This window comes from Vipera ursinii (genome assembly GCF_947247035.1).
Source record: "Vipera ursinii genome assembly, chromosome: 2".
Classification (NCBI taxonomy): domain Eukaryota; kingdom Metazoa; phylum Chordata; class Lepidosauria; order Squamata; family Viperidae; genus Vipera; species Vipera ursinii.
In genome coordinates, this window is record NC_139513.1 from 62,211,266 (window position 1) to 62,238,618 (window position 27,353).

A 27,353-nucleotide genomic window follows, 5' to 3' on the forward strand; every position below is an offset into this window, starting at 1 on the left:
TGAAAAAAATAGGCCATACTTAACTCTTTATTGTTGATTTGGATTTCTTACTACTTCGTTTATTTTGTTGGTTTGTCTTTTTTTCAGATCAGAAATCTTAAAGTGCCCAGTTCCTTCACAAAGCAACTCAGAACAGAAGACAAATGTACTTATGGAAGGACAAGATATCTTATCACTTACACAGCAAGATAGAAGTTCACCAACTGGTGGTGCAGGAGCATTGGAAAATGGTAGGAAAGGGATAAAAATCTTCAGCTCTGATTACAGACCACTTTAGTGGAAAAGAAACTCTAAACATCAAGGGTGAGGACTCAAAGAAAACCTCAGGAGGATAATTGGTGGTACAAGTAAATGTCCACCAACCCTTCAAGAGTCTCTTCAGAATATGCTGGTTATGTTTTCAATGGTATTAATTTCCGTAATTTCCATAAAGGTATTAATTTCCATAATGCTACTATGGAAAACTTTATTATGGAAACAGTGATGTTTCTTTCTTTGAAATGATTTTATAGCATTGAATGTATGGTGCCTCAGCCAGTACTATAAACGCAGGAGTGTGGTAAGACTTTCTAATAGGATAGTAGGGCTAATTTTTAATAGTAGGGCTAATTTAATAGTAGGGCTAATTTTTATTCATATATTCAGAACTAGAAAGATATAAAAATAGTTTTTGGATGAATTCTTTTTTTATCACAAATCAAAAAGGCATAGCAGTTTGCTTTCTTTTGTCTTCATAGAATCTCCGGTAAAGGTGGATCAGCCATTGCATAATAATAATAATAATAATAATAATAATAATAATAATAATAATAATAATAATAATAATAATAATAATAATAATAATAATAATAATAATAAAAAGAACAGTTGAGCACAAGCCATCAACTGAATTTAAATGGAAAAGTTTTACATGGGTCTCTTAAAGGGGGCAGAGAATCTTCCATTGGGTTCCTGTTTATTCCTGCTTTAAAGATAGATTTAAATGAGTGAGGATAACTAGTTAATCATTTCTATACATTTGATCTTACAGTAAATACAGCAGACCATTTCCTTTTCCAGAAGACTTACTTCTGGAAAACTACTAGTTCATCCCCTGGAATGGCTGAACTAGCACATTCTGGAAGAAAAATGGAACAAATGTTCCATACCCAGAACAGGATATTTTTCACACAATTAGAATAAAGCTGTTATTGAAGTCTGCTGCATAGAAATGTCCGGAATGTTGGTTTTTGTCTCTGTTGACGGAAATCTCAGATCTCCAGTTTATCCTCCAAGATTGTCAAACATTTACTCAGATATGTAGTGATAAAGCTGGAGTTTTTTCAAACTTATTTTAATTTGATTTTTTTTTACATTTTCTAATTGATTTCAATTTGTCCTTCCTTATTTATTTATTTATAATTTATTTTACATAATTTCTATGGGGCTTCATCGTAAGACTTTGGGCAGGTTAAAAAAGAAAATGATAAGCAAAAACTTTGAAAAATGTAATAAATGCAACCAATATAAACGTACAGTGATAGCAGCCTCCACTGTACATTGTGGCCTAAAGCCTGATGAAAGAGCATAATTTCTTTTCGGAAGATTAATGGGGTGGGGGGTTCCTTACATTGAAGGGCAACTGGAAAATAGTGCCTTCAGCTCCCAGTCCTCACAATATGATCAAATATTACTGATAAATCTACCTGAACCAAAGAGATGTAGTCCCCCAGTCAAGGTCTAGATATAGATCATGTACATGAATGATCAGTGCAACTTCTGTCCTATGCTTGACTGGCAGAGATCTACATGACCAGTTTCTTTTAAGACTTTCTGAGGCCCAGTTACCTACTCCAAAATCTTCTCCAAAAAGAGAATGTTGAAGATGGAGTAGAATTATCCAGCACTGCTGGACCACATGATGGCTTATCAAACAAAGCTATTCAGTGGCATTTTCCCACGAAAATGTAGGTCCACATGTGATTTGTACCCCTGATCATATTTGCTGATCCTGATTATTGCGTTTGTCTTTTATGCTTCTTTATCTTCTGAATATTCTTAGTAAACCTATTAGTAGCCCTTGATCAACAGACAAAGGGGATGCTGGAGGCTATCACATCCAGTGCTTTTCACCCACCTGGGACAGACCATCCTAACTGCTCCTACTACCCTGTAGATGTGAGACAGAAATGACCTGCGCTCGTTTCGCCAGGACCTGAAAACCTGGCTTTTCGATTTATCCGGCCTGGACTGAGGGGGGGTTTAGTTTTAAATTTTAACATTGTTTTATTGTTGGGCTATTATTAATTTAATTCTTTTTAATTCTATTTTTATCTTAATTTATATTGTCTTTTAAATATTGCCCTGTAAACCGCCCTGAGTCCTTCGGGAATAGGGCGGTATAGAAAACTAAATAAATAAATAAATAAATAAATAAATAAATAAATAAATAAATAAATTTATTTCACAATAGCAAAAGATGGATGGAAATATCTTCCACCTTCAAATCACAAACCAACTTCTCTCAGTTGGACCAAGTATGACCCATAATAAGCATGACTTGCTATCATGGCCATCAGATCCTGGATCACTCCTTATCCTTCCCCTGGGTATGGAATCCTCAAGTAATTTTATATCCTATCATCTGTGGAGGTTCTCAATTATCCAGGTCAGGATTGTCCCAAAGATGCTTTTTCAAAAAGCAACTGGACTTTGTTTTTCCTTGAAGATGTTTCGCTTCTCTTGAAGACTAGTCAGAACTGGAGAAACTTCTTGGATGAGAAGTGAAATGTCTTCAAGGAAAAACAAAGTCCAGTTGCCTTTTGAAAAAGCACCTTAATATCCTACCCCAATTTAATCTGACATACATATTCTATAAAGTGACTGAGGTAGAACCTTTTCCCAAAATAATTTTAGGACAACTGGAACATAAGGGATTGTATGGAAAAAATCTTGTGATAGTGACCACATGCAAATGAATATTGAGCACAAGCATCTCCTGCTATCATGAATTTGAATAAAACTATCAGGTATTCCAGTTGGGTCACCTGCTTAATGTAGAATTTAAAAGATTTTTTTTTAACCATTACTTTAGGGATTTTATAATTCATAAACAGCTGTTCAAAATTCCTACCATAGATAGTGAGAGAATGAGAATATCCACACATATAAAAGTTTGTTTGCAAGCATGAGATGACTCATAAAATACTTTTTTATATGCTTTATTCTCATGGCTTTATAGCTTTGGGGGTTAAATGAATTGACCTAATTATTAATTTAATTGCAAAGCAATAGAGTAATGACTAGGTGCGTCTGTGTATTTAGGACCAACTTTTATTTAGTGTAAAAACGCACATTTTTTCCCATGGGCTTTTTTATATATACTAACAATTTAAGAAACAGAATTGCAAAAGACTGAGTTTTAGTTTTAGACATCAGAGATTAAAATATTAATATATTAGCGGTATAAGAATACATGCTTCTAACAAACATCTAAGATAAGCATATGACAGAAGTTTCCTTTAAAAGATCACGAGCAAAGATAAAAAAAAATTAGAGTAAATACCCTTACTTCCTTATGCCTACCTGTATGCACTCCCTACAACTTCACAAGGAGTTTTGATCTTAGCTCATTCACGTTTTAAGGCTTGACTTTGGTTTCAGACGTAAGTGTCCATCCGAGCACCAGCATCCATCAGTGTAACTGAAAGAAGTCAGAAGCGCTATCTCTGCTGTTGCATCAAATAACTACCAGATTTAAGCTAAAGGTTTGATGTAGTTTAAACTAGATCCAAGGATGATGCAAAAGCAGCAAAGGGAGACAATGCCAGCTTCCCCACATCCCCTATTGTTTGCTTCTTAACATATTGCACAAATCCCATAGTAGCTGTGATTCTTACAGCTGGGTAGATACAACATCTGTTTATTAATTAATCATTTGGGATAAATGATTATGTTCAAAGGAAAGCCTTGAAGTTGAAAGCTTATCCCAAGAATAATGGATATATGAGGCAACCATGCCTTTGAAGTAATGTTGGGAAATAAGCATTTTACTAACAGTGGATTGTCTACTTCACTTAATTAGAGCTAACGTTACTTACACACACACACACACACACACAGACCACTTTTGTTATTGTAGAAGAGAAGGACAATTTTGTTCACAAGACATTCTTTGTTAAATTTGTCATCTGATTGGCATTTTCTTTATTTTGGGTTTTACCACAGTGCCCTCTGCTGGACCAAATGGAAAGCATTCAGCCATAGTCCCAGCATTAGAAGAAACAATGTTTGCATAATAACAATATTAAAAGTCCCGCTTGCAAATTATATTTCTTGCTAGCAGAACATTGTGCACTCTCTTCTCAAATACCTAACAGGGAGCCGACACAAAATAACTTGTCTTCTGATTCAGGAGGCCATCCCTTATATGTTATCTCAAAAGGAGGAGTCATTTTTTTTTAGAAATAAAATTCGATTAAAGAGAGATACCAGATTTTAAAAAGCTTGAGCAGAAGCATTTTTTTTAAAAAAAGGCTGTGTTTTATACTCCTAGTACCACATAACAGTGATTAGCAGAAAAACCTGACACCTCAGCTTGCAAAATAGCTACTTGCAACAAATGTGTGATAATAGCTAGCAGCAATCTTTATAAATGCAGTTTGTAAAGAAATTTGTGTCAATAAAACAGACAATTGTCTAAATTATTCAACCAATATTGCTCTCCCTTGCAAATATACTCTGGAAATCTGATTGAAAAGGCTGCCTTAGCCTAAAGCTCTTCATTTTCTCTGGCTGAGTGTTTCAAGTACATGATATTAGTGCCAAAATAAATCCCCTTTTCTCTGTCTACCTGCCATAAATAGCTGGTAGAAAAACATCTTTTCCCTCTGAACATGAGATTTCCCCCCCCCCGAGATCTTGCCCCCATCTTCCTTTCATCCTTATATCAGATCCTTTTCTTTCTTTGCCTTTGGTTGACCATCTCCACCATCCTCACTCCCCTGAAACAGGTCAACCTTTCCTTGTGTGTGTGTGTGTATGTGCGTGTGCCTTTGACTCTCCACAATTTTCTTCATGAAGATTTCAGAAGTGTTTCAGCATTGGCTTCTTCCTAGGGTTGACAGAAATTGACTGGCCCAAGGTTAGTGAGCTGGCTTTGTGCCTAAGGCAGAACTAGAACTCACCGTCTCCTGATTTCTAATCTAGAGATTCCCAATCTTGGCAACTTTAAAGACACATGGACTTCAACTCCCAGAATTCCTAGAAGTACACATGTCTTAAAGTTGCCAAGATTGAGAACTCCCGCTTTAGCCTGATGCCTTAACCACTGTAACAAACTGCCTGTCACTTTTATCCTTTGCTCCACTCTATATCAAGACTTGTAAAGGCTCTCTTCATTCCTTCCTCCAGCCCACTTTTTCCATTTAGCCTCCGCTAATCCCCAGGCTTTCCTGTAACTATGGGATTGTTTCTGATCAAGATGTTGCTCATGCAATCGTTCAAGTTCAGGAGCACAATTTAATAAAAGTTCCAGGTACAATTGATTTTCATTCTAATATACTACTTTTCCCTTTTTTTTCTTTTTATGTACATGTACACACACATTTGTTCAAGAGGAAAGCACAAGACAACCCTCTGTGTGCAATGGTGGGTTACACTGTTGGGGATTAGCAAGGTTTAATAAAGAAAGATACTATATATAACTCTAACAATTGTTCTCCTTCTGTTTATAAAGGTTATGCTCCTTAAGAGAGGGAACTTGCCTCCTTATAGAGGACCATACATAGAAATGCTGCAAAGTATGTCTTCAAAGATAACTCACAGATATGGGGGTTATATCACTCAAGTCCAAATTCTACAGCCATAGAAACAAGCATAAATGTGGATTATAAATTACATAATTAGACATAGATTGATATATTCCTAATTTGCCCGATTATGAGGAGGATAAGCTCAAAGGTTGAATTACTAACGATCTAAGAAGAATTTAGGCAAATATATTTCCAAAAGGAGAGAAATAGTGCAGGGCATTTGATAGGAGCTTCAATCAGTAAGATTGCTGTTTATCAAATGAAAATGTGCTTATTGGGAAAAAAATTGCATTCACAACTAATTAACATGTTCTCAGGATTATACTTTCTTTTAATTTGTGATAGAAAATGACGTATATGTACTTGCATATAAACCCATCTATGGATAAGCTGCCTCTCAAATTTTTAAGCAAATACCACGAAAAATGTGCCACCTGTTGTTGATTCACATTTTTGTCATATTTTGGTTCAAATTCAAGAGTCAGCTTATCCACAGGAGGGCCTATATGCAAATTATGTATATATAGGATACATGAGTTCTTTTTAAAAAGTTTTACCATATATACTCACAGATAACTCCATGCACAGATAAGCTGAACCTAATTTGGGGGTTGTCTGTTGTAGCGCCTAGAATTCTCAGCTTCTCTGCTGAGAAGGGCAGCGGTCCCCAACCTTCACAGCCTGGCAGACCGGCGGAGGTGGGAAGGGGAAGACAGGATATGTTGTGATTCAGGGTCAGCCTGTGGGTTCGGCAGTTGGGTCGGACGATTCAGAGGAGGAGGAGGGGGTGTTGGAGAGCCTGCAGAGAACAGCCCTGAGGCTTCACAGGCCCCTCCCATCTGGTTACGACGCAGACCCAGCTGTGTGAGCCTGACAGTGTGGATGAAGATGACCCACAGCTGGCCCTGTTCAAGGACGCCCGACGCAGGAGGCAGTCAAGCAGGAGTAAACAGAGGAAGGCAATGGGGCACCTCAGAAGGATGCAGAGAGAAGCCACGCCTTGAACTGTTTAAAAGGGGAATGTGTGGGAGGGCTGGTTTGCTGAAGGCAACCGTTTGAATAGCTCCTGTTTCATGGTTCGTGGTTCTGTCTTGCTCTGTTTGCTCTGTTTTATGTCAATAAATTTGGCAGGCTTAGTTCCAGCCTCTTGCCTTTTTGTAAAAGGGGTTGTCCCTGCCTTTTCTGCAGGGCCGGTAGTAGGCTGGTACAGAACAGGATAGTTTCGTGCATGCACGCTCACCACTTTCACAAATACAGTTTCACATGCGCTCCCTTGCCACTTCCATGGCCCAGCACTGACCCATAGACCAGGGGTTGGGGAACCCTGTTATGTGGTATATCTAGCACTTATGTATTTAAGGTAGCAGATGAAGAAGAAGCAGGTCCTTTTTTGTTTGGCAATGAATTACTGTAGCATTTGAACTATTTATTCCTAAAGTAGTTTTTTTTTTTCTTAAACTGGGTTAAACAAATGCCACTTGAATATGATGGTGCTAATGATTGTCTTATTTGGAGCGGTTATTGTTCTTCTTTCTTTCCAGTGGAAGATCAGATGTTTCGTTCTGTGGAAGGCCAGGCTGCGTCTGACGAAGAGGAAGAGAAATGGATAGGAGACCAGCCATCCCAAATGGCTGAAGTAAAGAAACTCCTAGCTAGATTTCCTTGTTCCAATAGCGGGTACGTCTCAGTATCTATGTGAAAACATAGTGGCAACTTTTGTCTTTGCTCTTCTTTCTGAAAATGCTGTTGTGCAACATAACAAAAATGTTACAGGTAGAACAGCTTTGGAATATGTAATATGGCTATACAAATAGCCCTTGTTCAGCCACCACCTGTTCAGCAACTGTTGAAAGTTACAACGGTGATGAATGGGTGAATTACTACCTCTCCTTCTAGTTATGGCCATCACAGCATACCTGTGGTCACATGGTGGTGATTTGGGCGCTTGGCAACCACCTTGCAATCACAAGGTGGTTGCATCCTGTAGTCATGTGACCACCATTTATGATCTTCAGTGCTGGCTTCAGACAAGCAAAGTCGATGGAGAAACTGGCTGGAGGTCACAAATGGCAATTACATGACCACAAGATGCTGCAAATGCATAGGATACACCTCACAACAGTAATTTGGACCACCGGAACTGCTGTTGTAAGTCAGCATGACATCACAATTTATAAGTGTGTCACTTAGCTTTAGACTTGCTAGTCCCAATTACTATTGTTAAGAGAAAACTTATCTGTATAGAACAGGCACATGTAAGATTTATTAGTAATTGTCCTTTTTTATGTTTGTGTCTTCAAGTCATTGTTGACTGCAGGTGATTCTCTGGACAAGTCCCTGTGGTTTCCTTGGCAAACATTTAGAAGTGATTTATTTACTAAACCAATTTATATTTCCTCATAATATTTTAATATTGCATATCATTAGACTACTAGGGTGGAGAAAAGCAGTAACCAGAAGTTTTCTCTCTCTAGATGTGATGACACAACACTGAAGCAGCTGAGGTCGTCCTTTGGAAATGACAGTTGCTGCGGCCATGAAAACTCCCTTGTGGAATTAGTCCGACGACTCTCAAAATTAAAAGAAGACTTTCAAATGAAATGGCAGGAAGAGAAACCTCTGGAAACAAATATGGAAGAGGTAAATTCATTTTATATTCTGTCCTTCCAGGAGGTACACTACTTCCGATTTGTGGGCTACTTATTACAAGGTCTGCATATTTCAGAATTTCTTTTTCTTATCAGACCTGCTTAAATATGGTCAAAAGACACTTTCACTAATATCGCCTGCATATTTCAGAACAAAAAGACTGGGCTGTGATAGTGTTCAACTTTCATCACCTCAAAAGCTTAGTTCTTACAGAATTCTTTAATTCAAAACTACTGGTAGTGCCTAATTCCATGGACTTTTATACAATCATCTATTTACTATTTCTTTATCAGCAAGCCTCTAAAATGCAATTGTGTTCTGTTAAAGTATGGGGAGCAGGTACATCTGTATGTCATCAGATCACAACAATTAATCCTCTCCAGTTGGTATAGTCAGGGACAGCAGGATTTTCCATTTGACAACATCTAGATGGACATACCTGAAGCTAGAACTCAAATACTTTGGCCACCTAATGAGAAGGAAGGACTCACTGGAGAAGAGCCTAATGCTGGGAAAGGTTGAGGGCAAGAGAAGAAGGGGACGACAGAGAATGAGGTGGCTGGATGGAGTCACTGAAGCAGTAGGCGTGAGCTTAAATGGACTCCAGAAGATGGTAGAGGACAGGAAGACCTGGAGGAACGTTGTCCATGGGGTCGCGATGGGTCGGACACGACTTCGCAACTAACAACAACAACAGATGGACATAATTACCTAGCTTGGTCTTATACCACACTTTATATAGCCTTGTGGTTCATACTGTGTATTTATTACAAATGTATATTTGTGCATAAATGCAAATAAATATATATTTCATTGTAAGAGTAGCTATGTTCCTTTCTTCCATTGCAAATTCCACCTCTTCCAATTGATGCTGTTAATATATGTAAAAACAGAAAACCAGTGTATAAGTGGAATTAGCAACTTCCCAATTGCTACTTTAGACCTTCCCTTTCTTTCTTTAGTATTTTATCTACTTTGTGCTATTATGAGGCATAGTTTTTTATCCTGAGGAAATTGGAAATAAATATTTGATTTGTCAAGTGGTAGACCTTTTTACACTTCTAGAAATGTCTTCTAAACATCTCCAGATCTCTAAAATTCTGAGATCTGGATAGATACGCTAACTTCCTTATACACGAGTATTTCAGGTTAATTCTGCATCTAACTCCCAAGTCTTAGAAAGAAATATATAAAAGTATATAAAACTAGACATCATTTCAACTCCAGGCAAGTCAAGAATAATGGGCACCAGAAAGAATCAATAATTGATCCAATCTTTTTCATCTGCTTAGATTTTACAAAAGCTAGAAGATGAAAAGAGCTGTTTTCTTTGTTTCCTTTTTAAGTGAATTCCAATAAAGAGCTGCAGTTAGAGAACTATTTTGCAAAGAAATTTTAATGAAGGTGTCAGATAGCAGATGATATACTGAAGCAATCATTAGCAAACTCTAAATCTAAGCCTAGAATTACAAAATGTTGCTTGTAGCATAGATATCTAACTCGCTGTAATATATTTATTCATTGACCAAGTCATATGCATTATCTGTAAGCAATTAACTGTAAGCAGGCATTTTCTAGTGGATAGATAACATGAACATTGGAACAACTTTTACAAGGATTTAGTTTATTTATTATTTATTTATTTATTATTGGGACTTATATGCCGCCCTATCTCCCAAAGGACTCAGGGCAGCTAACAACAATAAAATACAATAATACAAAAGTTAAAAAGTTAACCTTAGATGTAATGACAATGTAGCACCATTAAAACCAGCCTGCAGTGTTACTGTATATTCCAAAAGAGTTTTAAAAGTTGGAAAATAATACAATAATTGCAGCACATTTACAGTGCTAATCAAGAAAATAACTGAGGCTGCATTCAAACCCAATGTAATAAGCTCATGGGAACCTTTTGCAGAATTTCTTCACTGGTTTTGTTATTGGTACAAAATGCAGATACCCAATGAGCTTACCGTTATGAGATACGTGCTGAAAATCCTTTTGTTGAATTTGTTTATCTAACAAAGAAAATATGGGCAGAAAGAAATAGAACATTCTGGAATAATATTGCAGGCAATTGACACATTTCAATCTTACTTTGGATATAGGCACGTGTGTTGTAGGGAAGCCAGTGCTGATGATTATAAGAATGTTGTTACCCATGAAGACAGGAACAAGATGTTGTAGTGAAAATAACCTACCCCAGTTTATCATTGTCTCAGGAAAGACAAATAATGTCTAAACCAGGCTGCTGATCAGATGGTGGTAATATTATGACTGACAAGAGCAAGCAATTATTTATGTGCTTTTTTTGGCTACAAAAGGACTGTGAATATAAGAATTTAAATAAAACATTTAATAGTTGGTGAGACTATGTCATCTTACCAAATTGCAGATTTATCCAGAAGTCAGAAGGTGACTTTATTGTTGAATAAGAGAATTAAGTTAACTTTAAGCCGATCCTGTCAATTAGCAAATTCGAATATATTATACTGTAGCTCTAAAAGAAATGGGTATGTTAAAGAAATTCTGGATGGATCCTAAACTATTTCACACTTTATTCAAATAACAGTTACAAAATAATCGATTATGGTAGTATTTCCTACCAATTTTAAAGCCAACCTTGGAAGTTAACAGCATGCTTTTCTTTTTAATTCTCTCTCAAAGAACTCCAGGTATGGTTGGAACTGCAATAATAATGGACAAAGCTTACACAAAAGGGTGAACAAGGACTGGAAAATGTAAAATGTATGCCTGAGGAAGTTTTGTTTTAAACTTCAATTAAAAAAAACAATGGAATATACCTCTGTTTTGCTACAAGCAACTGCAGAGAGTGATAATATTTAAGGATGCAGCAAGAATTATTATTGCTTGTTACAGCAAAGCAGAATGAGTTTTGTCTGAATTGTTAAAATGTAAGCAGGGATTCAAATAGCCAATAAATATTTAAGCTGGGCAATCTTCCTGCTTGGCAGACTATAATATTTTGGCCAATGAATCAATAGAAACTTAGCCTATAGGATGTTCTTTCTTACATTAATCCCAGTAATACAATCATACCATTTATGAATTGTAAAGGATTTGTATCTAATCCAACACCCCATTCAGTGCAGGAATGGCAAAGTCATTTTGTGATTTTTGTCCCTGAAGGACAAATCCCCCATCTTGGTATCATTTACAAATCTAATTAGTATGTTTTCCATTGCATCAATTAGGTCATTCATAAAGATGGCCTTGGAGCAACACAAGCCACTAGCCCAAGTGTTGCAGTAATTGTACAATGCCAACAGATGAGAATTAAAATAAAGGTATACAATAGATTCTGTATGCCTTCATAGTCATACCACTTACGTTAGTTGAAGTCAACTTAGTGGGACTCATGATATACTACAAGGCTTGTGAGTATAGTCACCATTTTAGGTATTTCCATGTTGAAAATTTTCTCTTAATAAATGAAGCTGTTTAATATTACAGTAATCAGAGTTTATTAGTTATAATTCAGACTACAGGGATTTGCAGACAAGATCTCTGTTATATTATTAAGTCAATTTATTAGTTGTCTCAATTGCTCAATATTAGATTATAATTAGATTCTGTGCAATGTGCAGTGCTTAGAAATTTTGCATCTATTCTGCCATTACAGGAGGAGGATTAGCCATGAATCCTTATTGTTCCTTAAATAACATATCTTAATTGCCTCAACTCTTTATGTTTCAAATTGGAGGTATTGGGGCTTTAATTACTGGATTCTCCTAATTATTTTTCTTTTCTTTCTTCAAATAGCAGAGTAGCATAGACCATTATTTAAAATAAACTAATATAAAATAAAATAAAATAATGTCAGGAAACTATGGATTTGGGCCCCTCTTCCCACAGGTAAGAATCTGTCATGGTTTCTCTTAAAAGAGATTATTTAAGAAGCTGCTAGCTCCTGAAGATCACCATTTTGCTAAATGAAACTTAAGGATTGCATCTCTCTTGTGACATTAAACCATAGTACCAGGGCTTTTTTTCTCATAGAATGCCCAGAACAGAGTTCCGGCACCTTTTTTGGATGGAACCTTGTAGGGTAGGCAAGGCAGGTTGTATGACATGTGTGAGTTCCGGCACCTTTTTTTTTTTTTACAAAAAAAGCACTGCATAGTACTGACTGTACTTTATATGTGTACATATATGTACATGGTGAGAAATAAAAAATATTGGAATCACCGGGTAAGAATTTTCAAACAAAGACTGTGTGCTTAAAGTTAACTTTGTATTGACCATATGCCCTATACCTTGTAGCCAATCTTTCAGTCATAATTATTTGAGCATGCAAACAAACTGAAGCAAATATTTCCTCTTCTGCTTAAAAGAATAATAGTTGAAAGGGACCATTTATGTAATGTATTGACTGTTCCAAATCAAAGGATCTCTGACAAATGGCTTGCCAGCCACACCCTGGTCAAAATGAAAGGAAAGTCCACTTACTCTCTGAATAATGGGTTTTATATTCAACCTGTTCTTAGCAGCAGGATTATTTTTTTCTAACATTCACTTGGAACCTGTTTTTCTATAATCTACGTCTATTCCTCTGTGTATTGCATTTTGTTCTGGCAGAGAATAGGCCTTGGATTGTGACATATCAAATGATTGCATTTGAAGCAATCAAAGGTTTTTCACAGTAGTGCAGCTTGGTCTACATTTAATAAGGTTATTCTGAAACAGTCATGGTTGAAGGAGAAGTATTTTATTATGGCTTCAGTGGGAACTCCGGATTTATAGGGGCAATGAAACTGTAGAATAGAATTAACGGTAGCAGGCAATTTTGTGTATATTGCTTTCCTTGGAAATTATATGTGCATGTAGAAAATATATTTGGAATGGCAGCATTTAAAATCCCCAGCTGATCCTAACTACATCAAGTAGTCAGCAAGATATCAATAAAATAGAAAATCACATACTTGTGCATACTTCCTACTAACTGTTATTTTTCACTGACACATTCCATTTAGTAAAATTAATTTGAAGACAGACTTCCAAGGCACCTACTACAGACTCAGACAGAGAAGTCAGACTTTTTATTTTTGTGATGCGCAATATTTTTCATGTCATCTGTTGTGCAGATGAAAGGCCCATTTCCAGGGGAAATACAACAGAAGGCGGAGGAGTCTGAGCTGATGAAGATGGAATTCCAGATGTTGGAGACAGAGAGAGTAAGGCTGTCACTGGTGGAAGAAAAGCTCTTGGATGTTTTACAGCTGCTTCAGCAACTCCGGGATCTGGTAAGAAAAAAAGACAAAAAAACAAAAATGAAGTAGTAGAAGAAACAACAAGCTTAGCTGCTGCTCCTCATTATAGAATAGATGGACATCCTCTGTAATTTTCTGCAAGGTCTTCAGTAGACAGACTTTATCTGCTATCACACTGAGTTGCTGAAAAAAAGTTCAGTTATAGATAGCTATCTTAGAAAAGGAAAACATGAAAATCTAGATAAATAATTTTCCATTAGAGATATTCAAGGCTCTCTCTACAGTTTAGAGCTAGGAGAGTTTTACACTTGTTTAAGGTAGCTGGTAGCTGTTAGGGACACGGTGACTCAATGGGTTAGGACGCTGAGCTTGTCGATCAGAAGGTCGGCAGTTTGGTGAGTCGAATCCCGAGTGCTGTGTAACAGAGTGAGCGCCTGTTACTCATCCCAGCTTCTGCCAACCTAGCAGTTCAAAAGCACGTAAAAAGGCAAGTAGAAAAATAGGGACCACTACGGTGTGCGCCTTTGGCATCTAGTCGTGCTGGCCACATGACCACGGAAACGTCCTCAGACAAGCGCTGGCTCTTCGGCTTTGAAATGGAGATGAACACCGGCCCCTAGAGTTGGAAATGACTAGCACGCATGACCATTTGTCACGTGAATGCCATTTGCAACCTATACCGACTTCCCTCAAGCAAAGTCAATGGGGAAGTCATCATGGAAGGGTGCAAGTTGCTTCGGTAAGACACACACCCCATTTTATCTCCCAAGGAGTCCTCTACAGAGTACAAGATCCCAGAGAACTCATTCTCTGTAGTAGCCTTCCAGCCACTCTATAGTGCATATACCTGCTGTAGCCCTCTCTTGCCCACAGCTTCTGCCAGCCTGTGCACAATCTCCACCAAGTAGATAACAAAGAAAGGAACATACATCAAAATCTAACTAACCTGTGGAACTAAAAGCTTGCATGAGTAGTTTCAGACAAGAAGCCAAAATTCATTCTGAGGTCTGGAGCATTGAATCAAGTTTGTGAGCCAGTCCAATGGTCAGAGTTTCAGGGTTTACAAGTAGAAATCACCACACAGAACAAGAGATCAGAGGGTTGTTTCCAACGTCAGCAATGGCACACCAGCCTCCAATAATTCAGCATTTGTTCCCAGCAAATGCCCCTCCCCACAGCATCTCCTTTTTTATTTAAAAGTTTTACAATACATTTTCACATACAAAAAACTCCCTCCTCCCCCTCCCCTCTCCCCCACCCTCCCCTCCCCTCCCCTCCCCCCTCCCGGACTTCCCAGAGCTGAATACAGGGTATAACAATGCAAACATAAGCTAGAATATGCTAACAACAAAAATAAAACATTAAATTATTTTTTCACACTTTAACTCTCCATAATCATAATATTGATAAAATAACTAACTAGTAATACATCATAAAAATCCACTAACTATTCAAATACTAAATGAAACTTTTTATTCCCATATTTATTCTGAATATATTCAATCCACCTTCTCCATTCCACAATATATCTCTGTTGCAATTGTTCTTTCAAATATGCTGAAATCTTTGCCATTTCTGCCAAGTTAGAAACTTTCAGAGTCCACTCTTCTATAGTCGGCAAGTCCTCCTTCTTCCAATATTGTGCTACTAAAAGTCTCGCCGCCGTAATTAGATTCAACATCAATTTAATTTCTATAACAGTAAAATCTGTAACAATACCCAACAAAAAGAACTGTGGAGAAAACCTTATCTTTTTCTTAAATATCTTTTGCATGTTCCACCAAATTTTAATCCAAAAAACTTTAACTTTTTTACAAGTCCACCATATATGAAAATATGTTGCATCCTCACAGCCACACCTCCAACATTTAGGCTGGCAGTTCGGATACATACTTGCTAATTTTTTAGAATCTAAGTGCCACCTATAAAACATTTTATAAAAATTCTCTCTTAAATTTTGGGCCTGGGTAAATTTTACATTTCTAACCCAAATCTTTTCCCAAGTATCCATTGTTATAACTTCTTGAAAGTTCTGGGCACATTTTATCATACAATCTTTAACAAGTTCCATTTCTGAATCAATTTCTATCAATGCATTATATATCCTTTTAATATGCGCTTGGCCTTGATCTCTAATTTGTTTTACCAAATTTTCATCAGTCATCGAAAAGCCAGCTTTCTGATCCTCTTTTCATCTTGCCTGTAATTGCCCATACTGGAACCAAGTTTGAACTATCTTTTCTTCTTTTAAAATATTATATGGCTTTAATTGCCATACATTCCTTTCTAAACTTAAGATTTCCTTATATGTAATCTCATCATGTTTAAACCCCACATTTATATTTTCTATTGCGTGTTTAGGTATTGCCCAAATTGGTATCTTATAATTTAACTTATGTCTATACTTTTTCCAAACTTGCAACAGAGCATACCTTAAAATATGTATCTTAAACACATTATCCACCTTCTTATCATACAATAAATATGCATACCATCCAAATAACAAATCATGACCCTCAAGATTTAATAATCTCCCTAGAGTTAAATTAAACCAATCGCTTATCGATGACAAAGCAGCAGCCTCATAATATAATTTAAAATTAGGCATTCTAAGACCACCTCTTTCACGCGTATCTTGCATTATCTTAAATTTAACTCGTGGCTTTTTCCCTGCCCGGACAAATTTGTTAATCCCTTTTTGCCATTCCTCCAAATTTGAGTCCTTTTTAAGTATAGGTATCATTTGAAACAGAAACAAAAATTTTGGCAAAACATTCATCTTCACTGCTGCAATTCTTCCCAGTAAAGACAATTGTAATTTATTCCAACTGTCGAATTCTTTTTGTATTTTCCCCCATAAGAGTTCATAATTATTTTTATATAACTTTACATTAGAGGCTGACAGGTAGATCCCCAAATATTTAATCTTCTTAACTATTGCAAATCCCGTTAGCTCTTCTAAAGCAACCTATTCTTAGACAATATTTTAGTTTTTTGTATGTTTATCTTAAATCCAGAAACTTTCCCATATGACATTATTATCTCCATCAATTCTACAACTGAATAATCCGGCTGAGTTACTGTAATAACCAGATCGTCCGCAAACGCCCTCAATCTGTAATCCTGATCCCTTATTTGAATTCCCTTAATTTTATCTGAATCTCGTATTTTAATCAGTAATATTTCCAATGTTAAAACAAACAGCAAAGGTGACTGCGGACATCCCTGTCTTGTACCCTTTTCAATATTACAAGATTCTGTCAAAATATTATTTACTATTATACGAGCTGTTTGTTTCTGATATATTGCCCTAATATTGCCCACAGCATCTCCTTAAGTCTCAGTCCCCAGGTGTGCCTTGTGGAGAGGGGCAGGATGCTCTCCTCCCAAGAAGTTGGGTCCAACTACGCTGTTCCCTCCTTCTCTCCACTCTCTGTGCTCGAGGATCAGAAGGGGTGGTCCTTGCTCATCGCCTGAGCTCTGCCTCTCTTGGTCATCCTGCCCCTGTTCCTCCCTTCCTTCCAGCTGTCCTAGTCCTGAAAGGCCCTGGCCTGCCTCAGTCTGCTCCTCCCCATATTCCTCCAAAGCCAACGACGCCTCCCCCTCAATCTCCATCGGCTCTGGTTCCGGCTCACCTTCCTCCCCAGATTCAGGTTCCGAAGGGGGCATGACACATCATTAGGTCAGTAGCTCCAGGGCCATATGGTGATCACCTTGTCATGTAGAAATTGTGACTTGAAAAAGAGTAAATGATAAAGAACATGAATTATCAAAGGAAAGAAAAAGAGATACACTGTATGTCTGTGAAACTAAGAGAAATGAAAGAAGTAATAAAAATAGTCTTGGTTTATTATGGGAAGGAAAGTAAAGGGCTAATTATGAATCAAAAAGTGAAAATGTATTTCAGAAACTGAACTGGTATAATTTAGATTGTGTAGAACACGTGTGAAAATGGTCATTCACATATTGGCGATTGTTGTGTGTCACTCTCCAAATAGCACCCACCATTCTGAGGATGCTTCAAAAAGGCCTCCAAGGCTTTCCAAAGGCTTTCTGAAGAATTGCAAGAATGCGCCCACTATTTGGAGGGTGGCATGTGCTGTTTGGAGAACGGCACAAGCGATCTTGAGAAGAAGGCCTGGGGTGGCCAGCAGCTGCCCTGCATTGGGCCTTGCTAGATATGGCTCATCACCAACAGCAGGGCCTGTATAGAATGGGGCAGCCAGGGCAGCATTGCTTTGGGGCACTGCAGTAGCTGGCCATGGTGCTGTTCTGTACCAGCCTGCTACCGGCCCTGCAGAAAAGGCAGGGACAACCCCTTTTACAAGAAGGCAAGAGGCTGGAATTACGCCTGCCAAATTTATTACTACAAAAACAAACGGAACAAGACAAACCAAGAAACAGGAGCTTTAAGAAACATGAACTATCCGAGCGGTTGCCTTCAGCAAACCAGCCCTCCCAGACATTCCCCTTATATAGAGTTCAGGGCGTGGCTTCTCTCTGCCTCCTTCCGAGAAACCCCATTGCCTTCCTCTGTTTATTCCTAATTGACTGCCTCCTGCGTCGGGCGTCCTTGAGCAGGGCCAGCTGTGGGTCATCTTTATCCACGTTGTCAGGCTCACACAGCTGGGTCTCCATGGTGACCAAGTGGGAGAGGCCTGGCTGAGGGCTCTCATCAGCAAGATCTTCAACCCCCTCAGCAAGGTCTTCAACACCCCCCTCCTCCTCTGAGGCGTCCGACCCAACTGCCGAACCCACAGGCTGACCCTGAATCACAACAGGTGCAGGGCTTCAGGTGACATTCCCAAGTGCTGGATCTCCAGTAGAGGCCTGGGTGATGATGGTGGGCAACTGAGATTGTGAAAGCTCCCAAGTCTCTACTTCACACCCAACAGAAATTCCCAGTTTGAGGGCTATCTCTAGACAGAGAAAGCCATTAGATGAACATAATGAAAAGTGAAACATTTATAAAACAATTTGGTATGAAGAAATGATGGACATGATGGAAGTAAGGAAAGAAAGATAAGAAAATGTACAATGAATGATGCTGTTAAAATTAGTTTAGCTATGTTTCCTTTTCTTATCTTGCGGCTCTAATAACTTTGACTTACTCTTTGTTACTTTTCTGTGCTCTGTATAAATTGCTTTCCCTGAAAAGGAATGTATAGATTACATGTATATATGATAACTTTAGTATTTAAAGGATTTTTCTTGCATGCTGTGGAGAAAAGAAAACAGATGTCTTAGGAACAAGGTATTATAAAAATCAAAAACCAGTTTACTAAATTTACCTGCACTGTATCTGTTTTTTCTCTTGTTTCTAAATTGCATTTAAGGCCACTTTTTATTATGAATGTAGTTACATCTAATGAGAGCTGATCTGATAGCTAAAATTAGGCTGATTTGATGCTCCAATTCTGTTAATAACTCTTATGAATATATATATATATATATATATATATATATATATATATATATATATATATATATATATATATATATATATATATATATATATAAAATTTATTTTAATTCCATTTATATTCCGCCCTTCTCCGAAGACTCAGGGCGGCTTACAAGCTTAGCAGTAGCCTTCATTCTATGTATATGCCTGCTTATTAGGGCTTTCACACACCCCCAAGCGGCATTATTACAAAGTCAGCTTAATTGCCCCCAACAATCGGGGTCCTCATTTTACCTACCTCGGAAGGATGGAAGGCTGAGTCAACCTTGAGCCTGGTGGGATGCAAACCTGCACTAATTCCAGGCAGCTGGTGTTACTTAAGGAGGCATTAGCCCACTGCTCCACCAAGGCTCATGTAATAGGAGAATATGTAGTATTCTCCTATTACATTTCTTCTATATTTGTCAGGCTTTCACGTCTTCAGTTGTGGCAATGCTTGCTCCTTGTGACAGTCAGAATCTAATGAAGGATAAGCTAATAAAGTGCCATGAGTGATTATAATTGGCAAAAAAATATCATTACATTCTCATTGTCCATCACCATGCTGAAAATCATTCCTTAAGCAATCCATCAACTGACACATAAAACACCACTGTGAAGATATTACCCTGGGTCTTGTGTGTTATCATATATCATGGCTCTTAAGTGGTAATAATATGATGACTTACCGCTCATGGGCCTGGATGTTAAGAATATCTCCTGCAGAGTTTAAGAATCTATATAACAATACACTCATAAAGAACGTGGTAGGTTCTTTTTCAAACATGGGAGGGAAATAGTTCCTGTGGATTGAGCTCAGTCTCAAAAAGACATCATCTTTACTTAATTTTGAAGGTGATCAATTGTTAGAGGAAAGATGAGATTTAAATGTAGAGAATTAAAAATAACAGTAAAATTAAATTTAGCTTTCACGAATGAATACAATTACTTCAAAGCATAAGGGCTAGAAAATCAAACACTCAAAACTCAAACTCTCAAAACTATTTTTCAAGGATTTCTGTATCATGCACATCTTCCTGGTCCCACAATGTCTACTATATAATTTATTGCCTGTCTGCATCTCATGCTTTCTCCCTTTCATCTCTCCATGAGCATTTTTTTTTATACTTTGCTCGCACAATTGGCAAATGAAGACCAAGTACATTGTATTGAGCCTACCCATTCTGTTTGACTGTATGTAGAACTACAAAACTGACCACGTATACAGGTTGATAGTCTGACTATCCACCATGAAAAAGGGAAAGATGGACTACACGGAGGCCCTTTTCTTAAAGGACATGAAAATAAAACCCAAACTGTCTTCTGATGGGTAAACAATGCCTATCAGTCTTGTTTTGCAGCAACATACATTTTGTGTTATGACATTATCTAGCTGTCTTGTGGAATATGTTTTGCACATTCACCTTCTGTTTACATTCTGTTGTATCTCTTTGTCTCTTTGTCTGATGTATATTTGCACCATTGATGTATACAGTTCCTCTTAATTGCCAACTTGTTTGTTGATCATAAAGGACATTAAAAGTAAGTCCAATAGTTGCAGTTGGTGTGAATATTAGATTTTGGAAGAGGATTAATATATTTCAGTATTGACATGTGCAGATAAAACTCCCTAATATTGTTTTATGTTTTGAAGAACATTTCTAAGCGCACCTTGGGGAAAATCTTACTGAACACTTTGGAATCCTGCTGTGACTCTCAACATGGTAAGAAAGTACAGTAACCTTTGGTACTGAACCTCACAATTTGGCTGGCAAGACCACTGGTTATCAGGAAACCTCTCCGGAGGGCAGAGAATTGGGACTGCTCCAATATATTAGATACTCTGTTGCTCAGAAATGGCTTGATCAAGATAGTTAGATGGTATATAGTTAATGATCTTAAAGATTCAGAGACAGAGACAGAGACACAAAGGGTGGGAGAGAGGGAGGGAGGGAGGGAGGGAGGAAAAGAGAGATTCTTAATGTCTGTTTCATCCTAGTAGCTATCAATTAAGCTAAGAAAGGATTTCAATGAATCAGGGCATACCTCCCTCCCCCCCCCAAAAAAAAGTGCAGTCACTCCGTTGAACCAAGATTATAATTCTCTGATGTGGCAACAAAATGGGTGAGAAAAGACAACTTTACAGGAGGAATGAATAGCTGGTGATATGGTGGTGGTTTGGGGATGGTGCAAAAAACATCTAATGCTACCTTGGTCTAGATCAGGCATGTCCAAAGTCCGGCCCGCGGGCCATTTGCGGCCCGCGGGGCGGATTAATATGGCCCTCGGACAGCCCTCCCTGCTCTATGTAAATGCGGCCCTCCCTTCTGAGAGGCGCAGGCGCGACGTCCCCAACCTCCACTGCAGAATCTGTCTCCTTCCCCTCATTGGGCTTTCATTCAGTTCACCGTCCATAGCCAGAAAATCAGCCTATCTCTACCTCTCCCCCCCCACACACACGATACTCTGCTTTTTCCACCCCCTGCGGGAGAAAGTTTTATGCTCCGTTAAGGACACAACTGGATGCTCATCTGTTCGTAAAAGAAATCGTGAGAACCACCATAAAAAAACACCCCCTCCCCCGAGAGAGAGAGAGAGGCTCACGTCGGCACTTGTTGCCCTTTGAAGATCAGACTGGAGAGGAGCCAAAACAGATTACTGTATATTCGGTCTGCGAAGGTTTCCGATGCTTTTGTGAAGCTCAAGTGGATGCAAGTCCTTTTTATGCAGCCCGTTTAGTTTCGGTTTCTGCTTTGCACCGATTCCTGCAAGTCAGGCGTGTTCGGAAATCAGCCCAGGTTACAAAAGGCGGCTTTTCTACCCAGAACCTTAACTCTAAATCCCACCCTGGATGCTTCAGGCAACTTCCAGAGGCCACCTGTGGAAACTCTGCAGCCTCTCTTAAAATGGGGCATTGCAAATCAAAACGGTTTCTGGTTTTATAAATACCCGCTGGTCGTCTGAATGGGGAGTTCTTTCTTTTCTTTCTTTCTTTCTTTCTTTCTTTCTTTCTTTCTTTCTTTCTTTCTTTCTTTCTTTCCTTCTTTCTTTCTCTTTCTTTCTTTCTTTCTTTCTTTCTTTCTTTCTTTCTTTCTTTCTTTCTTTCTTTCTCTCGATCTCTGAATGTTTCACATCCATTTCTGGCAGGGATCAAGTCAGTTGCCTGCACTTTTTTCAATTCCACTTTAGCTAAGCGATTGGCAACTTTTTCTCATGAAATTAGAAAGAGAGATTAGGTGGGATGTGACTAGATTCAGCCCTCCGTCCCCTACCTTTATTTTTTAAAAGTGACTTGTGGGGGGGAAATGATGAATTCTGTAAGTTTCCAGATGATACACAACTAGATGGGTAAAATTCTAAATCAGATTCCACATTCAAAACCAACTTGAGAGGGTAGGAGAAAAGATGTTAATGTTTTGAATTGTTTTAATGGTTTTTACTGTTTTTTGTTTTAAAATGTTTTGAAGATTTTAATTGTAATACCAGTAAATGTTTTTGAATTGTGAGCCACCCAGAGTTGTTTGCAGAGATGGAGAGGGCCAGCCTGGGAGGACTCGCTGCTACAACTGCATCAATTGCAATTGTTCAAAGAATGTTTGGAAAAATGTTCGGCCCTCCAGCATGTTCACTTCATCCAATCTGGCCCTCTTTGAAAAAAGTTTGGACACCCCTGGTCTAGATGAAGGGGTGGGGATGGGCAGACATCTTGTAATTTATTCAGTTGGTAAAAGAGAAATGAAATAATATATAAAAAATATTGCTTAAGTTTGAAAGAAGCAAAAATGTTATTGAAATTTTGAACTTGAAATAATGTTCCAACTTTGGAATTCCCTGAACATATATGGAGGTTAACATATCATTCTGTAATGTAACTGGAGACATCTAGTGCCAGATTGTGCCTGATTAGTGGTATAGATCTATTCCTAATGGTCCTAGTAGCCTGATCCAGCACAGAGGCTTATGCTGGCAATTTGCATTGCTAGCATAAGCTTCTTCATCCCAACTTCTTTTTCCCAGTAACTTTGTACAGTATAGGATTACAGGAAGGTCTAATGTATGCCCTCTAGCCCTTATTTTCTTTCAAATATTTATTCAACAATCTTAGATTTCCTTTTTTTGCCTCAATGAAAAGAGGAAAAAAAACAGAAGACAGTGTTGTTGTTTAGCAAAGAAAGTAGGTCAGATCTTCAACATAATAACCTTTCATCTTTATACAATACACACATTTCTTGAGTTTTCTCTTCTCCCCAGGCAGTCCACTGTGCAGATCCCATTGTTATGAGATTTTCAGGCTCCAAAGGTTGTTTGATGATTTTGTTCTTTATAGTGAAGTTTGCTATGTGCTTTCTTTTATTATCCTAGGAAGACAGCGCTCCAGATTCTTCTTACAACTCCAAACAAAATTATATTTATTTCAGTACGAAGTAGATATATAGATAGAGAGAGGAAAAAATAGAAATCTTTGATTCCACTTCGATCCTATGCACATTGCAATTCCACTGAATTTAAGGGGACCCACCAAAAAAGTGGTTCATAGGGTTGGGAATTAAACCTCATGGCAATTTTCAGCCTAAGAGATTAATTTAAAAGAAATAGATTTAGTATGCTTATTTGTATATTAATCTGATATTTTTATATAATATGTTGTATATTGATCTCATGTTTTTATAGGCTGGAAAAAAATTTTTAAGTGGCAGTTAAATTTTACAGTGTGGGAAAAATAATATTTATTTATATGGAGTTTTCCTGTTTGCCTTTTCATAAATAATTACAGTAGTGAGGGAAAAAATGCACGTTCTTGATAGCATAGTTTGTAACTGTGTTTTGAACTAGAAATTGACGAAGAGATAAAAGGCCTGCTCTTTTTCGCAATTGTCTCATCTTAAGCTTAAAGTTCAATTCCACCCATGTTTGTGTGGTATGCTTCCTCATTTGATTTTTCAGTCAGAATTACTTATGTCTCAAAATGTGTAGAAGCTGAACTCACAAGCAGGGCTGCCTTAACCCAGTTGTATACTGCACAAGGGTGCTGCATAAGGGGGAAAGTGTCAGTTGCAAGGTAAAAATTGTTTTTAATCAGCAGCTGGAGTTATTTTTAAAAAATGTTTTTAACATTGGACGAGTGTGCACAAGGGCTTATTATATGCCAGTAGTTCCCTGCCCACAAGCTTTTCCCTTAAGATTGCTTTTCTTCTCATGCATTTTTACTCACTAATGCATGAATGCCTTCCCAAAATGTTCATAAAATGTTGCCTATTTGGCAGAACAAAAACAGTGGCTACCATAGATTATCAGTGCGGTAGCAGGCTAGAAGCCAAATTTGATTTGAGGTATGAGATTATTTTTATATCTGCATTCCAACACATTCTGTTCTGTTTTAGAAGGACAAATACTTCGAAACGTTTTCCATTCTTTATTCAAAGATAAATGAATCTTCATCTTAATCACCCCAATGTCTGTAAGGCAAAGCAACATGCCAGATAAAGGGGTTACTTCACTTGGGATTACTTTGATCTGAAGAAAAATATAGAACAGTGATGCTGAAACTGTTTGATTCAATTACCTTTTCTTTGGGTCTCAAATACTATTATTATCCATACAAAAAACACAAGAGTCTTAATAGTTGCAATGCTAAACTGGATTCTTGATCATAAGCAAGCAGTTGCAAATCACTCTGTTACCTCCAGGATACACCCAAATTACTGCTCTGGGTAACAATATGGGCAGCATATAAATTTAGTAAGTAAGTAAGTAAATAATAAAGTAAGTAAGTAAGTAAGTAAGTAAGCAAGTTAGCCCCAGTTTAAGGACCACTGATATAGACGGGCCCTGATGCATCAGACAAAAGGTTCATTTAAATTGCTTACGATTTTAATTTACAAATAGATGATCACCTCCCACAAATAGGATACAAACACAGTCATAAGCTCCTGTTGCCTTTCTTAGTGACATACTCAAAAGCATATTGCCTCTGATACATATGGTGGTCCTCCTCCTACTCCTTTTCCTTCTTTTTTAGGCTTCAGCACACACCCATAGTTGCAATTGCACAAATTTGATTTTGTTAATTCAACACTTTTTTTTTCTTTATCTTAAAGGAAAACCGCCTATTGTTGAAGTCCTAGATGCTCTCTACCATGAGCTGGCTGCCTGCAAACTCACCGGAAGCAAGTCTCTTGAGAAAACACCAGGACACCAGTCTTTGTCAAGTTCTTTGGTTATCTCCTGTTGAGCAATAATGCCTCTGATTATGTTTTGCAATTATAACCATAGGGTTAAAAGTTGCAATGCAAAATCATGGAGGGTTCTGCCACCATTTATGTAATGGTCCGATGCAAGAGATGGAATGATAAAATAAATGGCATAAATATAAAGAGAGAGGCAAATGGAACAGAAAGTCCAAGGTTATCTGTAAGGACCGGCAATGAGCCTTGAATAGATTTTGAGAGATGGATCTTTCATCCTTTCTTATGGGACTTTATACAATTGGATATATGATTTGAGAACCTATACAAGTACAACATACATCTGAAACCTGAAATTATGTTCAATATTTCCAAAGTACCCCAAACTCTCGTTTAATGTACAATTTAATTTTATCCAGTATTTACTCCTTATGGCATTAAGTGGCACCTGAAATCTCTACTTTACCAGTATCATTCATACACTACAATTAGTCCCTACTTTAATGACCCTAACTGGGATGGTCATTTCTATCACTAAGCAAAAATTCACATAAACACTCTGCTTCTGATTATTAAGCAAATGGTCATTAAGTGATTTATTATGTGACTATGACTTATTACTTCCTGCCGGCTTCCCCATTGGCTTTGCTTGTTAGAGCCAGCTGGGAAGGATGCAAATGGCAATCCCTTGACTAGAGGTATGGTGAAACTGTTATAAGCCCAAGAGCCAATCATAAGTCAATTTTTCAGCACTGTCATAACTTTGAACATTTGCTAAACAAGTGATTGTTAAGCAAGGACTAGCTATAATTTATCATATGTAAAATAATATTATTACCCTGTAGAAAGTTACTTTTCTGAACATAGCAGAGAAGATTAATTTGCATTTTTAAATATTATTCCAGTAGAGTTCATTTAAGGGACGTGGTGGCTCAGTGGGTTAGGACGCTGAGCTTGTCAATCAGATGGTCAGCAGTTTGGCGGGTCGAATCCCGAGTGCCGCGTAACAGAGTGAGCGCCTGTTACTCGTCCCAGCTTCTGCCAACCTAGCAGTTCAAAAGCACATAAAAACGCAAGTAGAAAAATAGGGACCACTACGGTGGGAAGGTAACAGCGTTCCGTGCGCCTTTGGAATCTAGTCATGCCAGCCACATGACCACGGAGACGTCCTCGGGCAAGCGCTGGCTCTTCGGCTTTGAAACGGAGATGAGCACCGGCCCCTAGAGTCGGAAACGACTAGCACACATGTGCGGGGGAACCTTTACCTTTAGAGTTCTTTTCTTGAGCATTTCCTTGGTGGCCCAATGCTACATGTGAAGAAAATAAAATTAAAAAGTACCTAGAAGGATTATACATTAAAGGAGGAATAAAACTGACCTGAAGTCTGCAGGAATTACTTTAAGCTATCGCATCTGGACTGCAACAATTATACAAGGGCACCAAAAAGATTCCAGATCTACAGTAATTGTATGTAGCCCTTTGTTTTTTAATGGAATCTTAACAACTTTCCATTGAAGTTAGGTGCAAAATGGGAGCAGGAAAACAAGAAACAAAGTGCTTTGGGAGAGGATGTAAAAGAAGCAAAGTGTAATTCTTTCACATAGAAAAACCCACTCTTTGTTTTGTTTTCTGTTTGGATGAGAGCTACTTTAGTTACGGTATTAAGGGAGAAATACTGTTCATCTACCACAAACCATTCACATCTGTCTTTATCGGTACCTCCTTATCTTCCATCTGTCTATTCCTGCCTTTCAACAATCTGTAAAATAGTTACAGGTTATTGTTATTGCACGTACTTGGAGGAACTTGGGTGTTAAAATAATCTGACTGAACAATGTATGGTATAGCTACTTGTAAACACAGAGTTTATTTGATTCTAGAATTAGGTCTGCATTTTTTTTACTGGAAATTTACAAATGTAATATATCCTGGTAAGACCTTTTGACTGTTATCTTCAACCCTAGTAAAATATAGGTGATTATATTAAGTCACCTTGATTTTTTTTAAAAAAAAATAATGCTAGTGCAGCAAAAAGGGGGGGAGGGTAATAGGA

At 37.8% G+C, this 27,353-nt stretch overlaps 1 protein-coding gene across 1 annotated transcript in view; it reads left to right on the plus strand.

Moving 5' to 3' along the window:
* Positions 1-25,347, plus strand: part of EFCC1 (EF-hand and coiled-coil domain containing 1) — a gene marked incomplete at its 3' end in the record, with an annotated part of 91,997 nt that extends 66,650 nt beyond the window's left edge. Inside the window, exons 3-8 of the mRNA XM_083351713.1 lie at positions 88-230; positions 7,334-7,469; positions 8,267-8,432; positions 13,547-13,705; positions 20,770-20,839; positions 25,214-25,347. Coding sequence (XP_083207839.1) covers positions 88-230; positions 7,334-7,469; positions 8,267-8,432; positions 13,547-13,705; positions 20,770-20,839; positions 25,214-25,347 — 808 coding nt within the window. The remainder of the gene's footprint in view (positions 1-87; positions 231-7,333; positions 7,470-8,266; positions 8,433-13,546; positions 13,706-20,769; positions 20,840-25,213) is intronic.
* Positions 25,348-27,353: the final 2,006 nt, after the last annotated feature.